The 19957-nt window shown below is 43.0% G+C and overlaps 2 protein-coding genes across 2 annotated transcripts; both read right to left on the bottom strand.

Moving 5' to 3' along the window:
- Positions 1–2529: 2529 nt before the first annotated feature.
- Positions 2530–4206, bottom strand: LOC131497200 (olfactory receptor 4D2). Its single transcript, XM_058703270.1, has one exon. The coding sequence runs from the start codon at positions 4204–4206 to the stop codon at positions 3256–3258; it is 951 nt and encodes a 316-aa protein (XP_058559253.1). The 3' UTR covers positions 2530–3255.
- A 6414-nt stretch (positions 4207–10620) lies between these two features.
- On the bottom strand, positions 10621–18225 carry LOC131497201 (olfactory receptor 4D2-like). The gene is made up of 2 exons (XM_058703271.1): positions 18090–18225; positions 10621–15958 (listed from the first exon to the last, which is right to left on the bottom strand). The coding sequence occupies exon 2, from the start codon at positions 15586–15588 to the stop codon at positions 14653–14655; it is 936 nt and encodes a 311-aa protein (XP_058559254.1). The 5' UTR covers positions 15589–15958; positions 18090–18225; the 3' UTR covers positions 10621–14652.
- Between the last annotated feature and the right edge of the window lie 1732 nt (positions 18226–19957).

The raw sequence follows: 19957 nt of genomic DNA, 5'->3' as shown, positions 1-19957 counted from the left end.
TCAAGTGATTCCACCCCTCACCTTTGAGTCTTCCAGCCGAAGCCCAAGAAGCAGAGATAGGATGTCTGTGCTGTGCCCTGCTAGAACTCCTGGCCCATGGATCTCATGAGAGATAACATATGACTACTTGTAAGCTGCTAGGTTTGGGATTGTTATGCAGTAGTAGATAATTAATACAACATCTTAGAGCTCACCTCCTACCAAGATCCTCTTTATTCACCACATTCCTATTATAGTCTCTTTTCTTCTTCCTTTGGCCACCAAGTTCATTCTTACCTCAGGACCTTGCTATTTCATTCTATCTGGAATGCTTGCCCATCACCCAGATCTTGAACTGACTGACTCCTCATTATCCAGATCTTTGTTCAAATATCCCCTCCTCAGAGATACCTTCCCCCACCACATCTTACTATATACTGCCCACCCTACCAGACACATTGCTCCATGCCTTTCCTTCATAGGTTTTGTTCCTGAAATTATTTATGTGTCCATTTATTACTCATCTGTCCCTTCACAGTCTTCCTTCCTCTTTCCAGCACCTCCTGTGGGGAGGATGAAAGGAGCAAATGATGTGTCTTTTTCTTATGACAGCTCTCACTGCAAAGCAGTAGGTGTCCTGGTTTTTGTAGCTTCTTTGTCAATTCACAGCATGGGGCAAGCCCAAGGGCCTGTGGGCCCCATTTTCATGTTCTTGAGGGGGGCTGCAAGGGGCTCCCTGGGCAGATTCCCTGTCATGGGAGACAGGGCTACAGCTCAAACTCGTCTTTCCCCCTTGGCCTGCACCTCAGTGGTCTCCCCATAACCTTGCTGTTTTATTGACATCAGTACAGAATCAGAGAAAGCATGAAGTTCTCTCTTTCCACTGCATACACTCTCCTCCTTCATAAGGTCTCTGGTCTTCTCCCTTCTCTAGTTCTAATTATTTCTCCCACTTTCCCAGAGTCCTGCCTGTATATCACACACACACACACACACACACACACACACACACACACCAGGTTTATGAAAGGCAGGGTGGTAGGAATAACCCACTTGGCAGGGAGAATTTTAGCTCCAACATTGTTTAGAGTTGCCCAGGCATGGTACTTTTTGAAGCACCTTTAGTCAGTTTTATTATTGTTTTAAATTCTCCACAGAAAAAGATCCCTCTATGGCCTGCACAGGCACCCTCTGCCCTTTCCTTGGTATGTCCCTGCATCCATGAGATGCAGGAGATATGCCTGTACATGGCCGTCCAGGCAGGCACCATAGTCTTTGGTGCCTCAGCTGCTTCCTCTCCTGCTTTCAGTTCTCTCTGCATCCCAGCTCCCCCAGCGACTGCTGATGGCTTCTCCTGGATCAGCCACTGCTGCTGCCACATGTGTCCTCTGAGAATGTCCTGCTTCCCCAGGACGCTGCCCTCTCTCCCCTCAGTTCAGCCAAGACAAAGACAGTTTCCCTAAGAACCTGGGGTAAAAAGGACAAGTAGAACAGAAAAACTAAATTGGAAAGCAATGAATACTTATTTAATGGATGAATAAACACATGAATGTCTAGACATAACTAATTACAAGTTCCTTGGATGGTGTCATTTAAAGGGTATCCTCCTTGTGCCTTTCATGGCAGATATATCTATGGGGGAGTCTGTCTACCCACATGCCCTTTCTCTGGGAACAACCTTCACCCACAATTCTCGCTGAAGGGACGGACCTTGATGGTCATGCTTCTGTCACATGATATTCACATCCCCTCAGCCATATGGGACATGTGGCCCAACCTCAGCCAATCAAATTATTTTCATAGGGTTTTGGAATTGGAACCTGAGACACTGAGCTAGTTGATTGCAGAAAGCAGAATGGGAAAGTCAGGTTTTCAGGCTGAGGCTCCCATCTGAGCCATATATAAGGTGACTGCATTAGGAGGGAGGGAGGGAAAAGAGGAGAGACCAGCTGTGTCAGTCCTGACAGCTTCTTATACCCACAATATGCAACTTCAGAGAGAACTTTAAACCTCCTCTTTTTATTGAAAGTTGTCGGGGTTGCAACCCCTTGCAACTCTAACCATAACCTATTTCTTCTCTTCAACTCTGTCTAACAACCTGATCCCAAAGCCCCAGTGTGATAGTGAAGGAAAGATATGATGGGTGCATGGCAATGAGGTTTAGGAAGAGAGGAAGCAAGGAACACCAGTGAACTGGGGATGGAGGGAAAGCCCAGATGGATGTAAAGACTGAACTGGCAGAAATCAATGCAGGGAGGTAGAGAAGGAAAAAGGGATGGGGATAAAGAGAAACAGAGAGCCAGCAAACTGTTACAGAGCACTGTCTATGCATAAAGTACTGCAGCAGGCCCCAAATGTATCTTTACAAAAATGAATGAATGAACAAATGAATGGATCTTCCCATTCCTGTTTGCAAGAAGTGTTGAGTCTGAAAATGGGGTTTAATGGGTAGATGGCAGGCTCTGATGGTAGTCAGAGTCGTGCAGACACGCCCCTGTATTTATACTCACTCGTGAGCATGTTGCATGGCCCTCTGGAGTTCAGCTCCCACCCTCTCCATGCCTCCCTCACCACACTGAGGAATCGCCACCAAACACTTCCAAAACACCGCTCAACCCATGAAAAAATATATGTTAGGAATAATCATAACAATGACAATAACCCTCACATAGGTTCTATGTAAGGTTGATAAAATATTCTTATACACGTTTTGGATCTTATAACAAATCTGTGAGATTATTGGGACAGATATTGCTTTATGCCAGTTTGGTGAGGAGGAATCCATGAGTTCAAGAGAGGCCAGGTAGCTTATCCAAGGTCAGCAGTCTGGTAACATATGGGTCAAGGGCTCCCAAGCTAAGGCTATGTCTTCAAGGTCTGTGCTTTCTCTAACACTCTGGACACAGGTCAAAAGGGGTGCTGGGAAGAGAAGTCAAAACACATAAACTAGAAGTGCCTTCGCTGGGGGAAATGTCCTCATCACAAGAGGAAACGATCCCCCAAGAAGGGGGAAAGAAGGGTGTAGCTTTCCAGAGTCATGAGAACACTTCTCAATGAGCAGGGGTTTTAGAAACCTGGCACAAACCTTAGCCACCAAAGGGGACTTTTCCCTTTTTCCCAAAAATCTGAGTCAGTTGCTTAGTTTCAAAACTCACTCACTTCTATGATGACCTCCACAACATATGCACAAGCTATGAAGACAGCCAGCAGACACAGTAGCTTTCCCTCCATTTTACAAATGGAAAACAAAGCCAGAGAGAAGTGACCCACTCATTGTCACTCCCTTTTACAAACCAGCCGGCGCCTCCCTAGTCTCTTCACTGCTGCCTGCACCTCCTGGTTCCTCAGGGTGTAGATCATGGGGTTGAGCATGGGGGTCATGACCGTGTGGCTGATGGACACAGCCTTGTCCATGGAGAAGGGGGTGAAGGGCCGGGCATAGAGGTAAATGCTTGGAATGAAAACCATAGACACCACGACAATGTGGGTGGTGCAAGTGGAAGCTGCCTTCCTCCTCGCCTGCCCAGAGTGGGACCTCAGCATCACCAGGATGAATGAGTAGGAGGTCAGGAGGAGAAAGAACCAGATGACATCCAGCAGCCCACTGTTGGAGATCATGAGGAACTCCAGGAGGGTGGTGTCAGTGCAGGCAAGTCTCAGCACTTGTGGGACATCACAGTAGAAGTTATCCAGGACGTTGGGGCCACAGAAGGGCAATGGGAGCATCAGAGCCAGTTGGGCAATGGAATGGACGAATCCTCCTATCCAGCTAGCCACCACAAGTCCCACACAGAGCTGTGTGTTCATGATGGTCACATAGTGGAGGGGTCGGGAGATGGCAACAAGGCGGTCATAGGCCATGACTGAGAGGAAGAAGACCATGGCACCTCCCAGAAAGTGGAAGAAGAAGATCTGGGCCATGCAGCCCTGGTAGGAGATGGTCTTCTTCTCAGAGAGGAAGTCCACCAGCATCTTTGGGGCAGTGACAGAGGAGAAACAGAGGTCTAAGACAGCCAGATTTCGGAGCAGAAAGTACATGGGTGTGTGGAGCCGTGTGTCTGAGGTCACCGTGACCATGATGAGGAGGTTTCCCATGACAGTGGTGGTATAGACAAACAGGAACACCAGAAACAGGAAAAGCTGGAGCTCTCGAGTCTGTGAGAGTCCCAGGAAGACAAATTCTGATACCCACGTGAGGTTCCCTTGTTCCATGGCAATTTTCTCCATACACCTAAAGAAAAGGAACCACAGGAACCACAGGAACCACAGGATGCATGAAGTTACCACTTGTCTATTTAGTGCTCTGGAGCTCAGAACTGAGTTGTCCAGGTCTATATGATGGGCATCGTATGTGTAGCCCATATCACTAGGTGCTGATGAAATGGGCTTATCTCTAGAGAGTTTACAGGTTGGTGCTGTAATATACATTCATAGGATATCTTAACGCCATCCAGAGACATATCAACCTGCCTTTCAAAGACAGTGGTAGGGAGACAGTTGGAGTCCAACAGAACATCAGTCAAATATCAAGTCTTCCATTTCCTTAAGATTTGACTTTGATTAAGTTTACTTAATCTCTCTGGGTCTATCTCATTATCTGAAAGTTAGGAATAAAAATACTTTATGGCCTCTTCAGATGGCTGAAGTAGAATGATACATACAAAGTTTCTAGAATAGTGCCTGGAAATAAATGGTAATCACTCTCTGTGTAGCCTCCTCCTCTAAAGACACCCTTCCTTCTTCCCAAAGACACTTTCCTTTAGTCACTTTTCACACAATATTGACCACATCATCATGTTAATGAACTTTTTATATTGTCTGTTTTTCCTCCACAATTCAACCATGTCATCTTACAGACAGATGGTCTCAATTTCACAATATATTTGTGTCCCTCAGTCCCCATCCACGCTCACAGTCGGTACTTAATAAGTGCCAGATGTTGCCCGCTGGGTGGGTGAGTAGGGTATGCAGGTTCGTGCAGAGGAGCCCATGGAGGAGCCCATGGAGGAGCCCATGGAGACATGATTGAACACCTGGGATATCTGGTCTCCCCCACCCTCTAGCATAGGTGTTCCCTTACTTGGTGAGGCTCCCCAGAACATATGTGGACACAAGAGGCAGAGGGATAAGGGACTTTCATCATGACATTAAGTAATAGGTGACGAATATATTGTTTGAAGAAGACTCCGCTCTTCTGAAAGGACAGCAATTTCAGAAGAGGGTACTGAATCCAGAGGTAGAGGAGAAAGGAAAATATTACAGGAAAAGAAATGGAAATCGATGAAGAATTAAGGGTAGATGAAGAGGAGGGGCAAGGGAGGAACAGAGCAGGTGAAGGAAGGGGAAATAGGAAGTCAGTGGGCCGGGGAGGGAACGGGGCCAAAGCTGGAGAAGGTGACGGAGGTGGAGAGGTCAACGGAAACAGGGTTAGGGGGGCCTCAGTCTCCCATCCTCTCTCACCTGCCTGTGCAATCCAGTATCTATTAGAGAGCTTTCTCTTTGAATTGCTCACATCCATTTGCTTTCCCTCAAGTCCACCTTCCGCACAGTACCGCTCACTAGCATTCCTTAGGAGCCACATTGAATACTTTTTGTAGATCATGTCAGAGGGGAAATACATACCTGCATATGCGCACACACCATCCACTCAGCATGTCATACGAGCTGTCGAAATGAAGCCTCCTTCTGCCTTCCTAATCAGTATCTCTGCATCTGATGAGCCACTGTCTCTAATGGATTGTAGTTTCTCAAACATGCCACATATTTGCTTATTTCCATGTTTGTTTCCTAGAATCCTGTTCCCCACCTTCTCAGCCTTAGAAACTACCCACTCAGACATCACCTTCTCTGCCACTTATTTCACCAACTCTCTCCTGCAGAATTACTATTTCTCAGCTTCTTATAATATTTTTTAAAATACCTCGGTTATAGGTTTATCATCACTCACTTGTTCCATCTTCTGTCAACCAAGTATATTATAATTTCAATATCTCAGTAACCCTAGAACTTGGAAAAACAACTCTGATATGGCACATGCTCAATAAATGTTGTCAAATTAATGTCTCAAGTAGGCAACTGATTATGTGGAGAAGTTTTGAGTGATTTTACTTATCCCCTGCCTGTACCTCCTAAGGCCCCCTCTACGCCCGGTTGCTAAATTGACTAGGTTTTACATGCAACCCGAAGCCACTGTTTTAACAGTACATTCCCCCTGAATTACTTCCTGAGGCTCTCCTCATGCTTTAGACTTAGCTACCATCAAGTCTATGTCACCTGTTTATTCTGCCCACCCTCTAGCAGGTATTTTCAAGAACCCAACTACTGCTGACCTATTGGTAGGTGAGGAAACCCTCAGTCTCTCACCTTTCCTCAGCCCAGAATGGGAGACGAGAGTTCAGGTTTTACATCTTTCTGGGGGGGTTCTTTCCATGTCCCTTTGCAGCTTCCTGGTGCCAGCCCATACCCCCATGCACCCTCATGGGTGTGACCCTGGGGAAGAGGGCATAATCTCAGGGAGAAACTGTTGGGCTCAGGAAGTAGAGCTGGAATGATTCCCACTGGGGACAAGGGAGCAATGGGAGTTGTTAAAAAGTTGCTAAGTCTCTCAAAAACACTAGTTGAGAGGTCTGCCTTGAGGGCAAAACAAAAACAAAAACAAAAACAAAAACAAAAACCCTACCAAAGGCATTGAAAATTGTAGAGATTCATGAAATATAGAATTAGGAGGACAGAGTCTCTGCAAAAGAATTAACATGTCTGAGACTTTTGGAAGGACCCATTTCATAGAGCAGTGGTTCACACACTCGAGCATGCATTAGAATCACCTGCAGGGTGCACTGAAACTCAGGCCGCACAGTGTCTGATTGAGTAGGTCTTGTGGGCGCCTGAGAACTGGCATTTCTGACAAGCTTTCAGATGATTCCGATGCTGCTTCTCTGGGGCCGCAGTCTGAGAACGACTTACCTCAGGTTTGTCAGCACGTGGACAGTTCTCCCTCACAGCATCACCAACACGACCAGTTTGATATATTAAAAAAAAATTTTATTTGATATTTATCTTAAAAATAATTTTAATTGATCTTAACTTGGGCAATTCATAGGTGGAAAAATGTTTGTATACCACCTTGGAAACTGAAACCCTGTAAACTTTGTGGGGTTCTTTTTGCCAACCAGACCACAAAGTTGATTCCCCATCCATATCCAATTCTATTGGGCCTTCTATAAAATTCTAGTACTCTTTATTACTCAGTAAGATCTTTCCTTTCATACAAGGACTAGTACAGGAAGTGCATATATTTTCTTATTATGATGAACTGGTCAGAATTGGAATTGCCTGGCTTCCTAAATTTGGTGCACTATGGAAACTTTGATTTCTTAGATAGAATCTCTCTGTTCCACATGAAGTTTCCAAGTTGGTCTGAGTTCTTTCAGTACAAATATTTATACTTAATAAAATGAAGTCCCTCTAGCATATAGAAACACTATGCAAAGCTTTGGTTTCTTCCAACATACAAAAGCTATAAACTTAAAAAGCTAATTCTTCCCAAAATTTAGAGCTATACTCCATTTTAAAATCCAGCTGCTTGTAAAAATAGCCTGTGTTAATGCTGGAAAAGGGAATAGCCTTTATCAATCTCACTATCAGATGTCACTAACTATAAGATAATTCACAGTAACTAATTAAATTACCTAGATTAAATCCTTATGATTCTGATTTACCTCTCAGTGAGAAAGCCCATGTATGTTCTAGTTTATATATTTCTCCTCTCAAGGCACATAAATGTCTGTAAAATGTCTCCTAAACCACATGTCAACCCCAAAGTTGATTCCTCCGTGTGAGATTATGGATGATTTATCTGTTTTAAAATTGATTACACTGTGGCTTATCGCTTTGGAGTTTTGTAGCTGGCCTATTTTGAAAATTCGGTAAATGTTTGTTAGCACAAGTGGAAGTTATCCTTGAAGAGCAGGAGAGCACAGAGAGCATGTCTGGGTCCACCTCTCTGCCCAGTGCTGGGGACACAAATATAAGGCATACAGTTTGCTTTCAATGAACTCACAGTCAGGTGGGGAAAACAGACTCAGAAACACATAAATGCACTCACATCAAGGAGAAAACAGCTCTATCAGGGAAGGACTCAAAGGTTAAAGGACTGAGCACCTAGCCATGCCTGGAAGAGAAGGGAAAGCTTCCCAGGGGAGGGGACATTTGAACAAAGGGATGGTTCATGCATGTAGGCAGAAGTGTGTTTCTGGCAGGAAGAACAGAGGCCCAGAGACGAAATGGCACAGCATCTACTCCAGGAACCCCGAGCACCTCAGCAAGGCCAGAGCACAGGGCAAGTGGTGGGGGATGAGGGAGGAGAGGAGGCAGGGATCAGACTCTGGAGAGCTTGGAAGAACCAGGTTAATGAATTTAGATTTATCTAACAGGACATGAGAAGCCAGTGGAGAGCATGATGCAGGAGAGTGACCTATAGATGAAGGCCTCCACAGCCACAGGGGGAAGGAGATGAGAGGGTGGATGGAACAGACATGGGGGAGCTGTTCCTCCATTTCTTCACACCCCATCTTGTTTCAGCAAAGACTTAACGAGGGCAGTAAGGGCCTGTAACTTTGCCTGCGTCCTCGACTCATCCCATCCCAGCTTCAAAACCCTTAAAGATGTGAGGAGAGTGAAGAGAAGAGAGGATAAAGGAAAGGAGATGGGAGATATGAAAAAAAGGAGGAGGGGGCATCTGGGTGACTTTGGCTCATCTCATGATCTTGTGGTTGGTGAGTTCAAGCCCCGCATCGGTCTCTGTGCTGACAGCTCAGAGCCTGGAGCCTGCTTTGGATTCTGTGTCTCCCTCTTTCTCTGACCCTCTCCCACTGCACTCTGTCTCTCCCTCAAACATAAATAAACATTAAAAAAATTTTTTTAATTAAAAAAATTTAAAAAAACAAAAACAAAAGAAAAGGAGGAGAGAAAAAGGTGATTCAGAAAAATCAGGGAGTCAAAGCCAATGAGCCAGGTGGGACCATGGCCCAATGATATCAAGACACCACCTGAGTGACTCTGTGATGCTCTTGGCCTTTCCCTCATGAGCCAAGATGGACTCCATGGCTTCAATAATCATGTGTGTCCTCACACACTCTCATTCAAAGGCTAGAGGGAAGCAAAGGGGTGTGGGACAGTTTATTTTTCCTCCTACATCTCTGGCCTTTAATCATAGAGGAAAAATCTTTCCCAAAAGCTCTCTGGCAAACACACTTTTTGTAGTATTTGTCATTCCTGGATCACATGAACATGTGAGCGCTCCTAGCTTTAAAGTGTTCTGGCAAAGTGAACACCTATGAGAGGGACAAGCAAGGGAGAAGTGGCTGGGGATGACTGTTGGGTAGGCACCCAAGAGCAATGCTATATTCATATAAAGCACCTAGGAACAGGAATGAACATAATGGGCCAGAGGCAAAAGGATCTTGACAATGATGCAAAGTCTCTCTTACCCAAGAAAATTCATAATAGCAGAGGTCACAAACTCAGATGTGAGTAATGTACTTGAGAGAGGGATGTCAGGTAGGAATCTTTCTATACTAAGAGGTACTGAGGCTCATCACCCCAGTGCAAAATTCTCGCATCTAAGCCAAAGACAGAAAATCAAGATTTTTTTTTCCTTTGGAGAAAAAGCTCTGGAAAAATAGACCTTTATGTGTTGTCACTTGGGGGTTCTTCAGGGGTTCTACCTGAACCCCTGAAGTGAAATCTACAGTATACATAGAGGTACCAATTAGCATTGTATTGCCTTACTCTTAAATGCAGATAATCGAAGATCACCAGGAGTTTAAGGAAGACCACCAACAGAAAGGGCAAACACAAAATAAATAGAAAAATAAATGAGAAGAAAAAAGAAATGGCCTGGGAAGCAGAAGAAAACTTTTTTTAATCTCCAGTTTATATAATTAGCATCCTTTGAGAGAAGCAAGAAGGTAGAGTAGCCATAACATAAGAACAGGATGGCATGGACAAAAGTCACAGAACAAAGAAGAGTTCTTGGAAATTAAAATGTGTTGACAGGAATTAAAACTGTAATAGCAGAATTTGAAAATAGAGTTGAGAAAATCCTTTCTGAATGTAGAATGAAAACATATTTCGAATGGGGTGTCCATAGGATGTGACCCAGTATGGGCTGTCAGAGCCTGGGTGTCCCCTCCTGGGACCTGCCCATTGTGGGTGTTAAAGCAAGGTGAGGAGAACATCACTCAGTGCAAGGAATCAAAGCTTCAAAGGGATGAGGTGCGTGTTCATGCAGGGGTTCAGCCTGACACCAGGACTTGGAGACCAAGCAGGGCGAGGAGGATGTCCACATGGGGGACATTATGAGGTGAGATTTTTGGAGCATGAGTAGTGTAAGAAGCTGGCTGAGTTGGGGGGCTGGCCTGCAGTGTGATACCAAAGCCCAAGTGCAGTAAGGAAATGGATCTGGTATGGTCAGTGAGTTGTATAGAGGGAGATAAATTAAATAAGTTAATAAATTAAGGATAGAGTGGTGGCAGAGTGGGGAACTCCCAGGACTCATCCCTCCAAAGAAACATTGACAAGATGTATATACCAAAGAATAGAATTGAGAGTCCAGGAATAAATTCATACATTTATAGTCAATTGATTTTCAAAGAACTCTTCAATGGGGGAAAATAGTCTCTTCAATGAATGGCACGAGGACAAGTGGATATCTACACAAAAAAGAATAAAGTTGGATTGCTACCTTATACCATATACAAAAATTAACTCGAGGGGCGCCTGGGTGGCTCAGTAGGTTAAGCGTCTGACTCTTGATTCAGCTCAGGTCATAATCTCACAGTTCGTGAGTTCAAGCCCTGCATCAGCTCCATGCTGACAGTGTGGAGACTGCTTGGGATTCTCTCTCTCCCTCTCTCTCTGCCCCTTTCTGGCTCATGCTCGTGCTCCCTCTCTCTCAAAAATAAATGAATAAACTTAAAAAAATAATTCAAAAAAGACCTAAATATAAGAGCTAAAGTTATAAAACTCTTAGAAAACTAGAGTAAATCTTCATGACCCTGGCTAAATCAGTGAGCACTCCAAGCACCCAGATAGTGACCCGTAAACACCATTCTTCACCAAAATTGCTTTTGGCAGGACTGTTTAGAGAAATACTTGATTCCAGAGCCAGAACAGGAAAATATAAGATAAGCATGTTCATGACACTGTGCCAGAAAGTAAGGATGTGCTTGAAAAAGCACCTTGAAGAGACTCCAACTGGCCAACTCTGGGACAAATTAGTAACAGATTATAACTCAATTGATTAAAAAAAAGGAAAATACAAGTCCACACAGATAGAAATAAACAAAAGAATAAACTGCAAGTTTGATAAAGAACCAGATATTGACATAGTCTCAAAGTACCTCCTCACAAAATATTTACTATTTTTCAAGAGAAAAATGATAACAAAGATGAGAATCCTAACAAACACCTCCTCAGTCAAGTAATCGAAGTGATAGGGCATTAGTAATGAGACAAAGCAACATCAATCGCACCTCATAACATGCAATAAGAACACACAGCATGGCTTCTGGGATGTCCTTGAAAGAGTGACCAAAATGCATCACCTGAAGCTAATCACCCGAAATATCAGCCAAATCCAAATTAAAGGACATTCTACAGAATCACTGGCCTGTAATCTTTGAAAGTGCCAAGATAACCAAATTCAAGAAGCTCTTCCAGATTCGAGATGTCTAAAAAGACACAACTAAATGCAACATGTGATTTGGATCCAGCTTCTCTTTCTAGATGACTTTACTGTGATATTTGGCAAAACTTGAATAGAGGCTGAAAACTGGATTCTAGCAACATATTGTTACTGCAACAGTGTGGATGAATGTGTGGCAGTATCATAGGAAAACATCTTTGCAGAAAATGCATGTTCAAGTATTAAGGAATGGTGAGCATCAGATCGGCTACTGATCCTCAAGCTTTCAGGAAAAAACAGTCCTTCTACTACACTTGCAACTTTTCTATAAATCTCAGATTTTTCAAGAAGTTAAAAATTTTTTAAGTTAAGATAAAAGAAATATGTAGAATATCTTTCTGTCCTCTGGGTAAGAAGCAATTTTTTTTTAAATTAGAGATCAATGAGTTCATATTGAAATGAAAGACTAATATATCCAACTACATTAAAATTAACACCACAGAGACAAATCACAAACTGGGAGAAGTTATTGTATATAACATAACCAACAATTGATCAGTAATCAAATTATGTGAGAATTCCCACATTCACTAGAAAAAGTTAAGAGAAAAATTAATGAAAGGCATTCACAGGAAAAGTGAAAGCAATAAAAACATGGAAAGAACCATTAGGGAGGAGAGAAATGCAAATGATTACAGACTACAGAGAAAATATTTTTTACCCATGAAACTGGCAAAAATTAAGATGTTTCAGAATATCAACTGCTAGAAGGATGTGAATTGGTGGGAACACTTAGACACCGCTTATGGACGTGTAATTTGGTACAACAGTTTTGGAAAACAATTTGGCACCGTTTTGTAAAGTTTTATTTTTGAAGATCTTAAAACCTAGCATTTCCATCTCTCTCTCTCTCTCTCTCTCTCTCTCTCTCTCTCTCTCTTTCACTCTCTCTCACTCTCCTTTTATAGAAAGAGCAAGAGTAGAGGAGAGGGGCAGAGGAAGAGAAAGAATCCTAAGCAGGCTCCACACTCAACTCAGGGCCCAACACAGGGCCTGATCCCAGAACCCTGGGATCATGACCTGAGCCAAAATCTAAAGTCAGGACGCTCAACCGACTGAGCCACCCAGGCGTCCCTCCCAGCAATTCTATTTCAAGGTATAGCCCATAGCTCCTCAACATGGCAATTGGAGACAAATAAGGCAATATTCAAAATAGCACTGTTTTCAATAGCAAAACAAACAAACAAACAAACCTGGAAACAAACCAAATAAGCTTAAAAATATAATGTTGAGTGGAAAAAGAAGTAAATCCAAGAATATTATGTCCAGTAGGATATTTTCAGAAAGCTCAAAATAAAACAAAACAGAATCAGTATATTTACTGATTATGTAAAAATGTGATAGAAGTGTTTTTGTAAGCAATAGGATGGCAAATGCAAAATTCAAGAAAACAGTTTCACTGGGGAGGAGAGAGTGAATGTGAGGCAGAGGACCCTGTGGGTAGGTATAAGTTACTGGTAACTTCTATTTCTTACATCAAGTAGTCTTTCTAGGAGCTCTCATAATGCTATAATGTTCTAGAACTTACATGTATTTTACACATAATCCTTTGTTTGCAACAATCATTATTCTACACTGAAAATGTAATGCAGAAATAATCTGAACATTCATGATATTTTCAAATTTGAAAATAAAATACAATCATCAAAAAAAGACTGGAAGAAAAATATTTACATGGTTTGCCCAATGTTTTCTCACATGATTTTTTATTTGATTCTTATAATAAATTTGGGAGGTTTGGAGGTCAGATAATAATTTAAGCAAATTTATTGAAGAAGAAGTCATGAGGCCAAGAGAGGTCAAGTGGTTCATCCCAGGTCATCAGTTTGGTAAGTTATGGGTTAGAGATTTTCATTTAAAGCTTAACCTCTAAGTCTTGTGCTATTTCCACCAATCCAGACTCACACCAAAACAGAGTATTGGAAAAAGGGGTCAAAATAAAGAAAATACAATGCTCTTATGGAGAAATGGTGTCATAATAATAGGAAACTGTCCACCAAGAAGGCAGAAATGTGTGAGAGTGTGGCTTTCCAGAATGTTCCTATGAGAATATATCTTACTGTCATAGAAGAGTTTAAATCATCCATCACAAATAAAAATAAGAATATTTCCTTGAAGACATGCCCCTGAATTTATGCTTACTCTCTGTTCTCTGTTTCATTCATGGGCATGCTGCATGGCCCTCTGAAGTTCAGCTCCCACCCTCTCCATGCCTCCCTCACCACACTGAGGAATCGCCACCAAACACTTCCAAAACACCGCTCAACCCATGAAAAAATATATGTTAGGAATAATCATAACAATGACAATAACCCTCACATAGGTTCTATGTAAGGTTGATAAAATATTCTTATACACGTTTTGGATCTTATAACAAATCTGTGAGATTATTGGGACAGATATTGCTTTATGCCAGTTTGGTGAGGAGGAATCCATGAGTTCAAGAGAGGCCAGGTAGCTTATCCAAGGTCAGCAGTCTGGTAACATATGGGTCAAGGGCTCCCAAGCTAAGGCTATGTCTTCAAGGTCTGTGCTTTCTCTAACACTCTGGACACAGGTCAAAAGGGGTGCTGGGAAGAGAAGTCAAAACACATAAACTAGAAGTGCCTTCGCTGGGGGAAATGTCCTCATCACAAGAGGAAACGATCCCCCAAGAAGGGGGAAAGAAGGGTGTAGCTTTCCAGAGTCATGAGAACACTTCTCAATGAGCAGGGGTTTTAGAAACCTGGCACAAACCTTAGCCACCAAAGGGGACTTTTCCCTTTTTCCCAAAAATCTGAGTCAGTTGCTTAGTTTCAAAACTCACTCACTTCTATGATGACCTCCACAACATATGCACAAGCTATGAAGACAGCCAGCAGACACAGTAGCTTTCCCTCCATTTTACAAATGGAAAACAAAGCCAGAGAGAAGTGACCCACTCATTGTCACTCCCTTTTACAAACCAGCCGGCGCCTCCCTAGTCTCTTCACTGCTGCCTGCACCTCCTGGTTCCTCAGGGTGTAGATCATGGGGTTGAGCATGGGGGTCATGACCGTGTGGCTGATGGACACAGCCTTGTCCATGGAGAAGGGGGTGAAGGGCCGGGCATAGAGGTAAATGCTTGGAATGAAAACCATAGACACCACGACAATGTGGGTGGTGCAAGTGGAAGCTGCCTTCCTCCTCGCCTGCCCAGAGTGGGACCTCAGCATCACCAGGATGAATGAGTAGGAGGTCAGGAGGAGAAAGAACCAGATGACATCCAGCAGCCCACTGTTGGAGATCATGAGGAACTCCAGGAGGGTGGTGTCAGTGCAGGCAAGTCTCAGCACTTGTGGGACATCACAGTAGAAGTTATCCAGGACGTTGGGGCCACAGAAGGGCAATGGGAGCATCAGAGCCAGTTGGGCAATGGAATGGACGAAACCTACCATCCAGGCTGTCACCACTAGTGCCACACAGAGCTGTGTGTTCATGATGGTCACATAGTGGAGGGGTCGGGAGATGGCAACAAGGCGGTCATAGGCCATGACTGAGAGGAAGAAGACCATGGCGCCTCCCAGAAAGTGGAAGAAGAAGATCTGGGCCATGCAGCCCTGGTAGGAGATGGTCTTCTTCTCAGAGAGGAAGTCCACCAGCATCTTTGGGGCAGTGACAGAGGAGAAACAGAGGTCTAAGACAGCCAGATTTCGGAGCAGAAAGTACATGGGTGTGTGGAGCCGTGTGTCTGAGGTCACCGTGACCATGATGAGGAGGTTTCCCACGACAGTGGTGGTGTAGACAATCAGGAACACCAGAAACAGGAAAAGCTGGAGCTCTCGAGTCTGTGAGAACCCCAGGAAGACAAATTCTGATACCCACGTGAGATTCCCTGGTTCCATGGCATCTCATCCATACACCTAAAGAAAATGAACCATAGGTATACATGCATGAAGTCACTTTTAGTGCTCAGGGCTCAGAGTTGTCCAGCTCCAGATGATGGAACCTCATGTGTAGACCATATCACTAGGTGCTGATGAAATTGGCTTGTCTGTGGAGAGTTTACAAGTTGGTGCTGTCATATGCATTCGTGACATATCTTTAAAGACATCCAGAGACATATGCAACCTGCCTTTCAAAGATTCCATGTGATACAATTGTAGAGAGATAGGTGGAGTCCAACAGAACATCAGTAAAATTTCAGGGCTTCTGCCTCCTTGAGATTTGACCTTGATTAAGCTACTTCATCTCTCCGGGTCTCAGTTTCCATATCTGCAATATAGGAATTAAAACATCATCTTTATAGAATTGTCTAGGGGATTAAATAAAATAACACATGAAGTTCCTGGAACAGTGCTGGAAATAAATCACTCTGGCAATCACTCTTTTCTGGGTAGTTTCCTCCTCTAAATACATCCTCCCTTCTGCCAGTGTCAATACATTTTTCTAGCAATCATTTTTCATGCAACATTTAACCCATCCTCATTTTAATGGACTGTTCCCGTGTCTATGTTTTTCCTCTGTAATTTAACTGAAAACTCCCAGAGGCAGAAACACAGATCTTTATTTCTGCCCCACAGTGCCCATCTTGGTGGACAGTCAACACTCCAAAAGCATGTGGTGTGGACTAGTGGGTGGGAGAGGAGCTATGGGGTATAGCCCCTTACCCAGTGAGGCCAGGGAAGTGATGGAGAGTGTGCTGAGACAAGAAAGAGTCCAGAGAGAGAGAGAGAGAGAGAGAGAGAGAGAGAGAGAGACTCTCTTGGGGTGCCTGGGTGGTTCAGTCAGTTAAGTGTCTGACTCTTGATTTTGGCTCAAGTCATGATCTCACCATCGTGAGAAACACTTATAGTTTGGAGCCTGCTTGGGATTCTCTGTCTCCCTCTCTCTCTGCCCCTTCCCTGCTCGCTCAGGTGCCTGTGTGTATAAATAAATAAATGTATAAATAAATAAATAATAATAAATAAATAAATAATAATAATAATAATAAATAAATAATAAATAAATAATAAATAAATAATAAATAAATGTATAAATAAATAAACATTAAAAAAAGAATGCATTAAAAATTAGATGATGAATATAGTATGATGGGGACTCAAGGAGATCTTCTGAAAGGAATAAGAAGTTTAGAAGATGTTACTGAATACAAGGGTAGAAGACAAAGGAAGATGTTGAAATAAGAGCAATGGAAATAGACAAAGGAATCAAGGCAGGAGATGAAGAGAAAGGAGAGGGAGGAACAGAGCAGGTGAAGGAAGGGGAAATGGGGAGGTGGTGGGCAACGGAGGGGGCAGGGAATGGTGTCAAAGGTGGAGAAGAAGGTGGAAGGAAAGAGATGGAGGGGCACAAGGTTAGGGGTGGGTGGCCTCCCCACTCCTGCCCTGTCTCAGTCCTGTTGTCTCTCACATGCCTATTGAGATCCATTATGTATTAAAGGTCATTTTAATCTCATCCTTCTGCTTCCATTTGCTTCCACTGCAGTCTGGTTCTATAAGACAGTCAATGAGACCTTTCTAAACTCATGTCTGATCACGTTTCTCTCCCATTATAATCTTTCAATGACTGCCTAGAGCTCACAGCTTAAAACTCCAGCTCTTAGAAGCTGCCTCACAGGTTTTGTGGATTTATACAGAGTTGAAACATACTTACGGAAGTGCCTGCAACTCCCTATCGGCATGTCACACAGGCTATGAAATGTAGCCTTCATCTGCCTTTGTAATCAATACCCCTGTTACCCAGGAACAGAATGCCATTCAAGAAATTCATAGCTTCTCACATGTGCCATATGCTCAGCTATTTCCGTAGCCTTGGTAATGAGTTCTGTTTCCTGAAATATCTTCTACTACCTTCTCAACCTAGAAGGACTCAGATATCACCTTCTTGTGATTCCTCCCCATATCTCTCCCATGCAGAATTAATCCCTTCTTTTTCTGGGTTCCCATAATGTTTTATAAATACCTACATTATAGCATCTTCCATGTTCTTTTCTTGTGCCTCTAAACTAGATTGTAAATTCAGCAAATTAGCTCCAGCACCTCTAACAGCAACCCTGATCTAGCAATTGCTCAAAACTTATTTGGTAACTTAATGTATAAGTAAGTATGTGACCTGATTTTATGCAACTAGGTGGGGGATTGTGTGGTGCGCTTCCTCACGCTCAGCCCTCAGCACCCTCCATCCCTGCTTGGTTGTTAAAAGCCGAGCTTTCCACATGCAACCTGAGGCATCTGTTTTCAACATCTCAGTTCCCCTGAATAACTTCCCGAGACTCTCCTCATACTTTAGACTTACTACCATCAAGTCTATGTCATTTGACATATTCTCTCCATGTTCCAGTAAGTGATTCTGGGTCCTTCTTGCAGCTGATTTATCTACAGATGAGAAAACCTTGGTCTCTCACCTTCCTTCAGTCCAGAACCGGAGAAAGTCCTCAGGTCTTACATTGTCTTGGAGAGCCTTTTCCTGCAGTGTCAGGTCCCTGGTCACTGCCCACACATCATATGTGACAGCGGGGGTGACCCTAGGGAAAGAGGGCATATCCTCAGGGAGATGCTATTGGACTGGGCTCCACTCAGGAAGCAGAGCTGGGCTGATTCTTGCCCAATTCCCGCTGGAGGCAAGGGAACAATGGGAGTTGTTAAAAAGTTTCTAAATGTCTCAAAAACACTTACTCTCTCAGAGGTCTTCCTTGGGGGCCAAAAGTACCAAGGACATTGAAAATTTTAGAAATTTTCAGGATGTAGGATTTTCAGGCCACTGTCTAAAAGGATGAGAGTCTCTTCCAAAGAAATGGACTCTGGGAGTGTTAGACAAACCCAATTGTTAGACCAGTGATTCTTACCCTTAAAAGAATCCTCTGGAGATCATGTGAGAAGATAGATTAGTGTGTCCCCCAGGCCCCAGACTTTCTCACTCAGTTGGTCAATAATAGGGCCAAGATTTTGCGTTTTGAACAAGTTCTTAGATAATGCTGATGTTCCTGTTTCTAGGGCCACACATTCAGCACCACTGACTGTTCTCTCTCTCGTGCGTTTGTGCAGAATCATCAAGCTGTTTTGATTTCTTTCTCTCTTCTTCTCCTCTCCTGATTCTTCTCTTTCTCCTTTTCCTTCTACTTTTGAACTTAATTGATCTTTATTTACAGAAAGTCATAAGTGGGGAAATGTTTGTATGCTACAATAAGAACTTATTAAAAATCTTGTCCTTTATTTTACCAACCAGACCCCCCACCCCCGTGTTGATTTACCAACCGTATCCAGGTCTACTCACATTATCTATAGAATGCTAGCATTTTTTACATGTGAGTTATTATTACTTCTAACATGAAGATTGGTGCAAGAAACCCCTATATTTTCTCATTATGAAAACAGATCAAAACTGGAATTAACTGCCATTGTAAACTTGACGTGCCATAAAACCTGATTTCTTAGAGCTCTCTGATCTACATAGCATTTCCAGGTTACTCTAAATTCTTTCATTGCAAATGTTTACACTTGGCTAAATAAAGTATCTGCCTCTGGTAGACAAGAATACCATGTGAAGATTTTCCACATTCAAGAGGTGTAGATTAAAAAACAAACAAACAGGGGCGCCTGGGTGGCTCAGACCATGATCTCACAGTTCGTGAGTTCGAGCCCCGCATTGGGCTCTGTGCTGACATCTCAGAGCGTGGAACCTGCTTCGGATTCTGTGTCTCCCTCTCTCTCTCTGCTCCTCCTCTGTTCACACTCTGTCTCTATGTCTCTCAAAAATAAATAAAACATTAAAAAAATTTTTTTAAACAAACAAACCACTAATTCTCATTTAGAGCTTCAGTCCATTTTAAAATATAGTCATGTGAAAAAGTGGTCTGGATTGATTCTGGGGAAGGAGACAGGACTTGTGTATTTTGTTGATTATCATGTGGGTGATTTTAAGTTCTGATTCTGGCTTAGCTTTCGCTAAGAGAAAGCTGATATATTCCAATTAATATATTTCCCCTGTCAAGGCACATACAGGTCTGCGGAATGCCCTCCAAACCTAATCTCTTCACCACTGCATCCACTAGCCAATGTAATGAATTCCAAAGACCAGATGGCAGGAATGGAGTATTTACACTAAAGACCTAGTCATGGAAAACTGAACTGAGAAAAGTATTTCCCTATGCACTATATACCCAAGAAAATAAATATTTGTCAGATTTAACTGTTGTTACAACTTCAGACTTAAATGGATGCAGGATACATACAGAAGGAATTTCATTTATATTCTCATTGAGGGGACCCCGCA

Source organism: Neofelis nebulosa, chromosome 16 (assembly GCF_028018385.1).
Source record: "Neofelis nebulosa isolate mNeoNeb1 chromosome 16, mNeoNeb1.pri, whole genome shotgun sequence".
NCBI classification, from domain to species: domain Eukaryota; kingdom Metazoa; phylum Chordata; class Mammalia; order Carnivora; family Felidae; genus Neofelis; species Neofelis nebulosa.
Note: the sequence above shows the minus strand (reverse complement) of the source record. Positions and strands in the feature narration are given on the sequence as shown.